Source organism: Dipodomys ordii, unplaced genomic scaffold, assembly GCF_000151885.1.
Source record: "Dipodomys ordii isolate 6190 unplaced genomic scaffold, Dord_2.0 Scaffold73, whole genome shotgun sequence".
Lineage (NCBI taxonomy): Eukaryota > Metazoa > Chordata > Mammalia > Rodentia > Heteromyidae > Dipodomys > Dipodomys ordii.
In genome coordinates this window covers 8,997,680-9,010,043 of record NW_012267289.1, presented here as the reverse complement: position 1 = coordinate 9,010,043, position 12,364 = coordinate 8,997,680, and the positions used below count along the sequence as shown (strand labels likewise).

Sequence of the window (12,364 nt, the reverse complement as noted above, 5' to 3'; positions counted from 1 at the left end):
ACCGCCAGCCCCGGGCACAGCCGCGGGCTGGGGCACGGCCCCTCCGCCAAGGGCGGGCCCTGGCTGGGGACCGGGCTGGCCGCCACCCTGGCAGGATTGACTGGGCTGGCGGCTGCCACCTTCGGGCATGTGCGACGGGCCGAGATGGTGCCCAAGAGCTCGGGGACGCGCGGCTCCTCGCAGGGGAGGCCGGAGGCTGAGGACGGCGGCGGGGAGGACGAGCTGGCCCGCCGCTGCCGCTGCTTCATGGCCCCCCCGGTGACCGACCTGCGCGAGCTGCGGAAGAGACCCGGCGACATGAAGACCAAGATGGAGCTCATGATCCTGGAGACCCAGGCCCAGGTGTGCCAGGCGCTGGCACAGGTAGACGGCGTCGCCGACTTCTCGGTGGATCGATGGGAGAGGAAGGAAGGTGAGGGTGGCCAGCCGTCCCAGTGGGAGGTGGAGAGGGAGCAGAAACGGAGTCAGAACCCGCGGCGGGTGGAGGGGGTGCAGGAAGGTACCCACAGAGGCTCCCTTGGAAGGGAGGCAGTGTAAGAGCCTGATCCTGGGAGGATCGTCCGTCCTGTGCTTGCAGTATAGACTCAAGGTTTCTGGTCAGGCTAGAACTGGCCATTCCAAAACATTAGCAATTCCACGATGACACTTTCATAGACATATTAAGGAATATTTGCAAATAACAAGCTTGCAAGGCCGCAGTGGACGTTCCCCACATTTCATCATCTTCTCTAGGTGCCATTTGTTCTTTGTACTCTGGAGATAGAATGTGGGACTCGGCGCTTTCATGCTAAGTGTCAACTGGAGCTCAGTCTCCCTCTTCCACAGTCTCCCCTCTTCCCTGTTGCACAAGAAACAGTGGATGGGCTTTTCGGTAGCTGTAGTTGGAGAATCCTTCAGATGTAAAATACCTAAGTGTAATCCAGGTTTTTTATTTGCGGGGTGTGTGTGTGTGTGTGTGTGTGTGTGTGTGTGTGTGTGTGTGATATTGGGGCTTTGAACTTAGGGCCTCGGGGTGTGTGTGTGTGTGTGTGTGTGTGTGTGTGTGTGTGTGATATTGGGGCTTTGAACTTAGGGCCTCACAAATATCTCTTGCTTTTTTTGCTTAAGGCCTCCTTCCCCTCACCCCCCTCCTTCCCCTCACCCCCCCCCCCAAAAAAGCAGGTGTGGGTTCTTTTCTTTATATATTAAGGGGAGAATATTCCAGTGATTTAGGTGATAAGAATGCCATCATTATAGCAGGTATGAGGAGATTAAGTTATGCCTAATATGACATAAAACTGAGCTAATTAACCAATGTATTAAGATTTGGGAAATAGAGGAGGAAGATAATTTACATCCTATCAATTTTCATTTAGGGGTGTTTTCAGTTTTTTATACTCCTATTGTCTCCTCTCCCATTTCTGAGAACATGAAGCCTGAGTTCAAGCCTTACTATAGGAACACACACACACACACAGACTTCTGTGATGGCTTTTTTTTTTTTTTTTTTGTTAGTCGTGGGGCTTGAACTCTGGGCCTGAGCGCTGTCCCTCAGTTCTTCAGCTCAAGGCAAGCACTCTGCCACTTGAGCTACAGCGCCACTTCCTTTCCCATTTCTGTGAATAGGGGGTGGTGGCATCAGCTGTGTTCTTCAAGACGGACGTGTTTTTGAGAAGGCTGGGGTGAGCATCTCTGTCATTCATGGAAACCTTTCCGAGGAAGCAGCAAAGCAAATGAAAAGCAGAGGAAAACTTGTGAAGACTAAAGATGGTAAAGTCAGATTAATGATATTTAGTAGTCCCTGAAAAACCTCTTCCTTCTCAATTTTTGCTTATAAATGTTGTTTCTGGAAAAAGCCACTTAAGTGCAAATAAGTATGTTTGCAGTTACTTTGTGGAAATTATATATATATAATATATTTTTATGTAATATATATTTATGTTATTTATATATAATATGTATGCTGTATATATTGTATATATAATTAGTCATGGGGCATGAGTTTTTGGGCTCAAAACTAATGCTCTACCACGTTGAGCCACAGTTCCACTTTGGTTTTTAGGTGGTTAATTGGAGCTAAGAGTCTCATGGCCTTTATTGCCCATGTTGGCTTCAAACTTCGATCCTCACATCTCAGCCTCCTCAGTAGCTAGGATTACAGGCAAGAGATACCAGCATCCAGCTGTAAATTACATTTTAACACACAAAATAGAAAGCAACTTTTGAAATAGATTCTGAAATCACACAAGAGCTACTTGGCATCAAGCTAGGTGATTGAACATACTTCACTTGGTATTTTATTAACAGGTAAAACGCCATTTTGTGCTATGGGTGTGAGCTCTGTTATCCATCCCAAGAATCCTCATGCACCTACCATGCATTTCAACTACCGGTACTTCGAAATAGAAGAAGCTGATGGTAAGCATCTCAGGTGTAGTGGAATGTATTGTGCAAAATCAGAATTTCAAAACAGTTATAAAGGTATCACACCTGAACTTGATAAAAAGTAATTAGAGTCATAATGGGGCTTTCCAGGAGATGTATGAAAGCAGGTGCAATGGAAGTAAAAATGGTATTGACCCACTTTGACACCTCATATTTCCAAAGGACAGTTTAATGAATTCAAATATCAAAGTGCAAGGCATTTGGGTTGTCTTTGCAAATATAAATCATCATGTCTGAAAGACATGGGCTTCTTATGTGCAAGTCTCCGGATTTGATTCCCAGTACTAAGAAGAAAAATACCCAAATCAAAAAAATTTAGTACCTGGTCTTGACAAAAGAAGAAAAAAGATAGATCAAAGAAAACAGGTGAAATAGTATTCACACATGGTAAGTTGCTCCCTCAGAAAGTGTTTTCATCCTTGGTGGGAAACAGAAGGGCAATAGTGGTTCTTAACAGTGGAGCATCAGAAGTTCCTGGGGTGTTTTTGTTAAATTACCTTCCTGGGCCAGAAATTTGCTGCTGTTTAAGCTTTTATTTGCTTGTAATGTTCAGTCAGCATTCTCTGCCTGGTCCATCTGTGTGGAGAATGTGGAGTTTATCACTCATTGCCCAACATCTCGTTTTCTTGCGGTTTTTCCTCTCACTTTTTTTTTTTATTTTTTCTGTCCTGGGAACTTGAACTCAGGTTCTGGGCCCTGTCTTTAAGCTTTTTCTTTTTCCTTTTTCTATTCAAGGCTAGTGCTACCATACTCCTTGAGCCATACTTCTAGCTTTTTTTTTTGCTGGTTGTGGGGCCTGAACTCTGGACCTGGGTGCTGTCCTTCAACTCTTCAGTTCAAGGCTAGCGCTCTACTGCTTGAGCCACAGTGCCACTTCCTAGCTTTTTTTTTTTTTTTAAGTTGCTTTTTAGAGGTAAGAGTCTTGAGAAATTTCCTTCCCTGGCTGGCTTTGAATTGCCATCTTCAGAGCTCAGCCACCTGACTAGGATTACCAGGTGTAAGTCATCTGCATCTGGCTTTTCTCTCTCAGTTTTTAATTTCCTACTTCGTTTCTTTCTACTTTTATGCCATCATTCCTGCTGAACCTTTACTGGACTTAAGACCAAAATCCAGTTGTATGTTCTTTTGACTCTGTTTATTTCATACTTAGTAAATTAAGCTTCTGTTCAGTTCGCCAATGTTGTCAGTCGTGTACTGCATTTTAAGGTCACGTTAAATCCAGTGTCTTGATTTTGCAGGTAACAAGCAGTGGTGGTTTGGTGGTGGATGTGATCTCACTCCAACTTACTTGAACCACGAGGATGCGGTCCATTTTCACCGAACTCTAAAGGAGGCTTGTGACCAGCATGGTTCAGATCTCTACCCCAAATTTAAAAAATGGTAGGTAAAGGTATTTGATTTCTCATGACCCCCAAAGGAGAGCCCATTCCTTTTTTGTGTCCTGAAAGTGTGTCACTAGACACCTTCAGCTTGTGAACTCTTTCTTTACTTCACCAGAAGAAAAGTAATGCCAGTTTTCAAAATAAATTATTTACTTAGATAATATCTAATATATATGTATGCTGTATTATATGTATTATATCTTTTTTAGATCCCAACTGATTTAGAATTGTAGAATAAAAACTGAAGGTGACCCTTGTTTAAGAATCAGAGGATGTTTGGCTCAAGGCTAGCTAGCACTGGATGTCCCTGAGATGTTTTGCTTGGGGATAGCATTCTAATTGAGCCACAGATCCACGTCTGGCTTTTTGGTGGTTAAACAGAGATAAGAGTCTTACAGACTTTCCTGCCCAGGTGGGCTAGCTTCAAGATCTGATCCTCAGATCTCAGTCTCATGAGTAGCTGGGATTATAGATGTGAGCCACCCATGCCTTTTGGCAAATAAAGAATTGGCTAGAGAACTCAGATGTGCATCCTAGTTGATGAAATTTTTACAAGAACTATTCCAGTGCTCTTACCTCATGGAAAGGAACAAAGTTTCATGAATTATATAGTACTCAGGTTGAGTTTTGTTGTTCTTTTTACTGAAGTTATTGAAGTTCCATGTCCTTCTTTAAGGTTAAATTATCTGGTTGCTATGTAGGAAAGAGTGTAAGCATTTTTTTGTTTTTGGTTAGTCGTGGGGCTTGAATTCTGGGCTTGGGTGCTGTCCCTGAGCTCTTTAGCTCAAGGCAAGCGCTCTACCACTTGAGCCACAGCACCACTTCCGGTTTTCTAGTGGTTTATTTGAGATAAGAGTCTCACAGACTTTTCTGCCCGGGCTGGCTTTGAACCATGATCCTCAGATCTTGGCGTCCTGAGTAGCTAGGATTACAGGCGTGAGCCACCGGTGCCCGACTGTAAGCATTTTTTACATGGATGATATCTACAGAAAATCTGACAATGTCTAGTTTTATTTTTTACAGTTGGATGAAATATAAAGATATACTGGAATTAGTTGAGGAGAATGCCCTGAACTGAATGGCTGTCCACAATGACTTTTGTGTCTCTTTCCTTCCCCTGGGGCACTGGATTAACCCTGCTGCACTTTCCAGGTGCGACGATTACTTCTTTATAGCCCATCGTGGAGAGCGGAGGGGCATCGGTGGGATCTTTTTCGATGATCTCGATTCTCCATCCCAGGAGGATGTCTTTCGCTTCGTGCAGAGCTGTGCCCAGGCTGTGGTTCCTTCTTACATTCCTCTTGTGAAAAAGCACTGTGATGATTCATTCACCCCCCAGGAGAAGCTGTGGCAGCAACTCCGAAGAGGACGGTGAGTGACAGGAGACTCAGCTGTGGCCTTGCGTACCTGGGGACGTGGGGCAGCTATAATAATAGTGAGCAGACGCAGTGCCATAGTCATGCCAATCTACACTGTGATTTCTTTTCATAGCTAGATGAATATTAAGCATGAATGTAGTTGCATCGTGTGAAGTAATCTAAAAATACCAAAGTGTACTAACTTCATAGCCGTATTAGAGACTGTAGTAGTAAGGGTGTGCTGGATTTAGTTCAGCTGATTTCTTTTAGTTTCCTAGCAATATCATATAGCCTTATGTCAAGATCATTTAATGTTTTCTTTTTTTGTTGCTTTGTTAATTTGGACTCATGCTTTTATGTATGTATGTATGTATGTATTTGTTTAAGTTCATTCAGCTTAAAAATTTTCCTGAAAGTTGTTTTAATACACATAATTAAAAAAAACTACATTCAAGCATGGCCCTTTTGGCTTATACCTGTACTCCTAGCTACTCAGTAGACTGCAATCTGAGGATCACAGTACAAAGGCAGCCCAGTCAAGAAAGTCCATGAGACTTCTCAATTAACCACCAGAAAACCAGAAGTAGAGCTGTGGCTCAAAATGGTAGAGTGCTAGCCTAGAGTGAAAAAACTTAGGGACAGAGTCTATGCCGTGAGTTCAAGCCCCATGACCAACCAGTTCTCCCCACCCCCTCCAAACCAGACATTTAATATTGAGTTTACTTAGTTTAAAGCCTATTATGTGCAGTCTCTCTGTCAGGCACTTCATATCTGGTTTTCTCTGCAAACCTTTATGGCAGGTATAATGTTCAATTGTTACTATAGATGATAAAATATACTGAGAAAGGTAAGCTACTCAAGATGACATATCAGGGAATAAAAAATTCCAGATGTGGAACCAGATCCAGATTATCATGACTTCAGAGCTTGTAGTCTTCATTACACAAAGGCAGTGGAAGTCAGCTTTTTACCATGACATCACCTTAGCCACCTGCTCTGTTTATCGAGCTTAATGAGCTCGGTTAGGCAGATAAACAGGTCACGCTGAGCCATTGCAACCTTGTGAATTAACTTCAGTATCCACCTTGTTGGTCCAAATCAGTTTCTTACTGCTGTCTTAATTGTATGTATACCTCAAGCCTGTGTTTATAAAATAGATTGTCTAATGTATATTAGGCTTTGGGCACTAAGGAAGTAAAGCTTTTGGCCTGACAAGGTCAACTTAAATATTGTTCTAAGGATGAACACTTATATATAGCCTTGTTCATAATTACCTTTGCTATCTGAACCCCATTTGTGTGGCAAAATAAAATGAATTGAATTTTTAGAAATTTCTTGAACAATTCAAGATTTGGACCGTCACCACCCCTACCCATAATTTCTCAGAATTGCCTTTGCTAGCATTTTCTCTTTACATTTATCATGGACCACTGAGGTTAAGTACTACCCTGATTACAAAGGTGAACATATCAGACTTGTCAAAAACATGTTTACAGTTAGGGAAAGACATACCTTAGAGGGTGATTTAAACCTCTGTAGAGACTGAAGTGCTCTAATGTTGTACAGAATTTCACATGCAATCTAGGCCAATTTTATGAATACTCATTAGAGGAAGTTTTAAAAACTTCTTAGACATTCTGAGAGTTCTGTTATGTGCATACCATTGCAGGAACAGTGAGGTAGAAGTATGAAGCGTTTGATTAATTTTCAATGTCATAGCATGTGACTGTTCTTCAGAACATTTTTTTCTGGCACTCTTATTTTTGAACCCAGAGAGGGTAAAAGCTAACTCCACACTCAGAGAAGATAACCCCACACTTAGAACAGAGATTCATAGATTCAGCATTGTCTGATTGCATTCATAACCCATTGTGAGTATCTTCTAGCGACTGTCCTCTGCCCTTGTGCCCTTCCAGTGATCATTCTGGTTCTCTTTTGACTTAATAGTCTCTGTCTCTCTCTCTCTTTCTCTCTCTCTGTGTCTGTGTGTGTCTCTCTCTCTTCCATCCTCTAGTCTTTTGCTTTGATTACTACTATTCTCTCTCAGACTTGAATTTTTTCTCTCATCATTTTTCATAGGAGAGCAGGAACTAAAGACTTTGGATTAACTAAAGGCTTTTAATTAAGTTTTATGTTATCTGTCTAAGAAAGGGAAGCAAGATTAACATAGGCATTAGGCATTAGTGAAATCAAAAGAGGGTTGTGAATGTTCATAATTTATAGGTACCTCAGAGAGGAGAAATTTGTAGAAAGGACCAGAAAGATCAGATCTTTCTGCTGTTATTGAAGGCCTCACCATCTCATTCACCTTTTTTGCTGACAGCTTGTGTTCTACCACTTGAGCCACCCTCCAGTCTATTTTTTTTTTCTGGTCATGTGGCTTAAACTCTGAGCCTGGGCACTGTCCCTCAGCTCTTCAGCTCAAGGTGAGTGTTCTACCACTTGAGCCATAGTGTCATTTCTGTTTTTTTGAGTGGTTTATTGGAAATAAGAGTCTCATGAGTTTTCCTGCCTAGGCTGACTTTGAACTGTAATCCTTAGATCTCAGCCTCCTGAGTAGCTAGGATTGCTGGCGTGAGCCACTGACACTGGTTTTCTTTTTTTCTTTTATAATTATTTTTTATTCTGTTGGTTCTTTTGAAGGTGGAGTCTCATGGATTTTTCTGCCTGGGCTAGCTTTGAACTACAGTCCTCCAGGTCTCAATTTCCTGAGTTCCTAGGATTATTAACATAAGCACAGCCATGAGCCATCGCACTCAACTCAGAAGTATCAGCCCTAAATGCAATCTCATGGATGTTAGGGGAATTGATGTAGGAAAAGAGGCATCATTCACTCAAATAACAAGGAATTCAAGGATCTATAGAAGTGCATTTTGAGAGCTCCTCATAAGGCAGATCTTTAATATACTTAAGCAAAGGAGTGAATCACAGTCATTTCTAGAAATCATATTTCAGGAAAGTTATAGCAGGTCGCGAAAGGTGGCTGAGAGCTGAAATTCTTTTATGTAGTTTTAGGTAGAAGTTAATAAGATTATATTTAAATTATCTTTTGGACAGGCACAAGGAAGTAAAGTCACTAGCGCATAAAAGCCACTAGTGATAAATAAGTGGTGAGACTAGGGAGGAATTCATGATTATAGTTTTTTGGTTTTTTTTGGATCCGGTCGTGGGGCCTAAATTCTGGGCCTGGGCACTGTCCCTCAGCTCTGCAACTCAAGGCTAGCACTCTACCACTTGAGCCACAGCGCCACTTCTGGCTTTTTTCTTTTTGCTTATGGGGTGCTGAGGAATCGAACCTAAGACCTCATGCATGCAAGGCAAGCACTCTACCACTGAGCCACCTTCCCAGCCCCAGTTATTTACATTTTTACAGGTTCTTTGACACATTGTTACATATAATAGTGCCTTAAAAAAAAAAAGAAATACTCTTGAGCTGGGTGTGGTGGCACACATCTCTAAACCCAGTGCTCAAAAGTTGGAGGAGAAGGAGAGTCCTAGGCCAACCTGAGCTGTCTAGTGAAATCCTATATCAAGAAAAAACAAGCACACACAGACAAAATCGAAATACTTTGTGATTATAGAGAGCATTTTGATATGAGTGGGCTTAAAAATGGTAGGATAAATGAAAAAGAAGTGAAAACCAAGAGTGGTTTCTGAATATTCTGGGAAGTGATCTGAAAGGGTGATATTTACTCAACTTTTCACACCTGGTCACTATTCCGAATTATTTTGGGGAGTAGAAAGGGATGTTTAAGCTGGTGGAGTTTAGATCTGCCTCTATGATTGTTAATAGAAAATTTGAGCCAAATTTTAGTTGATGTCAAAGATATTTTCCTTAAAAAAAAAAAAAACTACTGCATTGCCAAAGACTATCTTTTATTGTGGTTCCTGTGACTTTGTAGGATAAATGAATTATATAGCTATTTATTAATCTTACTAGTTAAAGAAAAGAGACTATGTAGGATATATTAATCATTACTAACAGATTATTGGCAGCTATATATGGCCTTCCATTACAGAAATTCTACACTATATCTATCTATATCTATTTTTTGGTCCTGGGGCTTGTACTCAGGGCCTAGTGCTGTCCCTTAGCTTCTTTTGCTCAAGGCTAGTGCTCTACCACTTATGGCTTTTAGCTAATTTATTGGAGATAAGAGTCTCACAAACTTTCCTGCCTAGGCTTGCTTCGTAATCCTCAGATCTCAGCCTTCTGAGTAGCTAGGATTACAGGCGTGAGCCACCAGTGCCCATCTCTATGCTATCTTAATAGTAGTACTGTTATAGTGAAATGAATTCTGCAAAATTGGGTCTCTGGGGAGGACCCAAAGTTACTATGTTATCCTGAGAAAAGATGCCATTTCTTTTGCTTAATTGTTGTTATGCCTTAATGTTCCAGTTCATTCTGTTTATTTGTAGAAAAATACAACATTGTTTTGAAACCACTCTGTGACAGGGTTGACTCTGTATCTGATTGTTTGATGAGTAGAATCCCCTTTATTTATGCTGCCCAATTGGAGAAAGCTCAGTAGGCAGTAGGCTGGTGTCCTGGGTACCAGTTCCAGCTGGCGGGAAGTGGGGGAGAAAGACTCCTTCAAGTAATTATTATGGATTTCAGAAAGATTTTACTTACTGGCCTTTAATGTTGTGTGATGTCTTTCTGTCAGGTATGTAGAATTTAATCTGGTATATGATCGAGGTACAAAATTTGGCCTCTTCACTCCAGGATCCAGGATTGAAAGCATCTTGATGTCTTTACCTCTAACTGCGAGGTAAGAGCTACTCATCATGCTAGTTTATCTGTTCATATCCAACCCCTCAACAAAATGTCAGAGTTAACACTGATACCGTCTTCCCTAAGACTCCTTGGTTTTCACTTTGCTATAATTTTATAGGAGAATCATGTCAATTAGTTAAAAAAAATGAATTTTATAAGCAGTGACAGTGAGTGAGGTGGTATGTGAATAAGAACGCAGGAGTATGGGGAGTGAGGGAGGGTGTTTGAATAGCTGACCATCCCAACCCCTTTTTTGAAAAGTCTCCTGGGAAAAGCTATGTATATGAATTAGCTAATTTCTGCCCATGGATAATCTGAAGTGGTATATCAAAAAGTTTATTTCAGCTCTGTGGTATTGATGTTAATCCTGAGAATTATGAAGGAGCCTTGAACCCCTCCCCGCCCCTCTACCCCCACCCCACCTTTTTTGTGCCAGGGTTTGAACTCATGGCCTCATGCTCTGGCTTGGCTTGCTTGCTTGTGGCTGGTCCTTTGCCACTTGAGCCATACCTCTAGCCTTGCTTTTTCCTGATCAATTGGAAGTGGTGTCTTGTGGACTTTTTCTCAGTAGCTAGGATTACAGGTGTAAGCTATTGGTGTCTGGCTAAGAAATCTACTTAGCAACCAATCTTTTTTAAAAGTCTGGTGAGTGCAAAGTATATTTGGCATAATGGAGACAAATGGCAAGAAACTTTTATTCTTAGGATATTTTTTTTTCATTTAAGAGTTGTATGTCTTTTTTATTTTATTACATTACTGGTTTCTGTTTTGGACATGCATAGGTGGGAATACATGCACTCGCCCTCAGCAAATTCCAAGGAAGCCGAAATTCTGGAAGTTCTGCGCCATCCGAAGGACTGGGTGCATTGATGCAGGCTGAGTGGTTTGGAGGGCCCCGGTGTGTGTCTTCCCTGGCTGGCACTGTTGCCACTATGTGGCCGTTAGGTTGTTAGTTCCTTGTGCCTTAGTATTCCAGCCCTCTCAACGCTGTAGGCTGTATCTTGTCTTCTGGCAGTAAGAGGGAAGATAGCTAATTGACAGAGTTGATTGATAGAAAACTCATGCAACTTGTTTGTACTTTTAGAATTATCTCGTATGGCTATTTTGTAATGTTCTACATTGAGCTTCCAGGTGTGATGATAAGGGAATACAACTATTATAACAGGTACTAGGAAAGTCCTTATTTTTCTTAAAGTTTTAGTTTTAGCTATAGAGTTATGTCATAGGGTATGGTTTTCCTCCCATAATTCAGTGAATATGTTCAGATTTCTTGATAATTTCAGAATGCATCTTAAAAGTAAAAGTTTACTTTGTCATTTCTGAAATCTCTTTGATGTGATTTTCATGTACCTTTCTCTACAGACCTCAGTATTTTATAAAATGTTTATTTCTGTAATGATAGCTATTTAGAAGGACTTGAAACATTTTTAGACTGTGTGCTTCAATTCAGTGCTTACCCAGAAGTTTTAGCTCTAAAGTGACATTACTATTATTTAAATAAGGGACATCTAAAGTATACGCTTGATTCTTTTGTGAAGTTATAGTTTATTAATGTGGAGATTTTTCTACTCTTTGAAAACAAAAGCTTATATCCCTGGATTCTGATAAAGTTTTGTATTCTAGACCTTTTTACATGGATGTCTGGACTTAGAATAATTCTAATATGTGACTTTAGATAATATTTTTCATCTGGCAGATGAAATGAGAAATATTTTCCTTCTTTAATTAAAGCAAATGTTAGCTAGTGTGACATATAGGCATTTTATGGTTTTTTTTAAAAGTGAAATGAAGTTGTCCTAATTTTCAAATTAGAATATACAACTGTTTGTTCTAAGAGAAAATTCATAGCAAAATTCCTAATGCATGATCTTTTTGTTCATCTAGTTACATGGATGTATTTTTTAAAATTCATAATATGTTGAAGTTTATAAGGAAATGTCTCCTAACTGTCGAGTACTGTTCTGGAATGCATTGAATGTATGGATTATGTGTGACCTTTATGGACTAGAAAATGTATGAATTCTCCATCTTACAGCACATCCACTAATAAACCTTATTGTAAACTAATATCTAAGAAATACTTGTATTCTTCATTGGGATAATTGATATAGGAAGATAGAAATATTTCTCAGTACTAAAATTATAGTTCCTCATTCTTAGATATTTTTTCAAAATTAATATATTGTCTTAAAGGTGATGTGCACAAGGATTACAATTAGATGAATCAGGTAATGAGTACATTTCCTTTTGTATAGTGTCTTCTGTTCCCTCATTCTTTCCCAGTCCCTCCCTCCCATCTCCACCCACAAGTTGTACAGTTCACTTCCATCCATGCCCTGTGAGCTCCCCTCGAATTCTATACCCCCCACCCACTCAAAGATTTACACTTGAATACACCATACATAAAGAAGACAGAATCATCA

The 12,364-nt window shown here is 40.5% G+C and overlaps 1 protein-coding gene across 1 annotated transcript; it reads left to right on the top strand.

Annotated features, from left to right (window-relative positions):
* Positions 1-12,008, top strand: Cpox (coproporphyrinogen oxidase; the record flags this gene model as incomplete). The annotated part of the gene is made up of 7 exons (XM_013024089.1): positions 1-412; positions 1,606-1,749; positions 2,287-2,397; positions 3,663-3,804; positions 4,959-5,177; positions 9,832-9,936; positions 10,724-12,008. Coding segments are annotated over 7 exons (1,221 nt in total), but the record flags the coding sequence as incomplete, so codon positions are not given.
* Between the last annotated feature and the right edge of the window lie 356 nt (positions 12,009-12,364).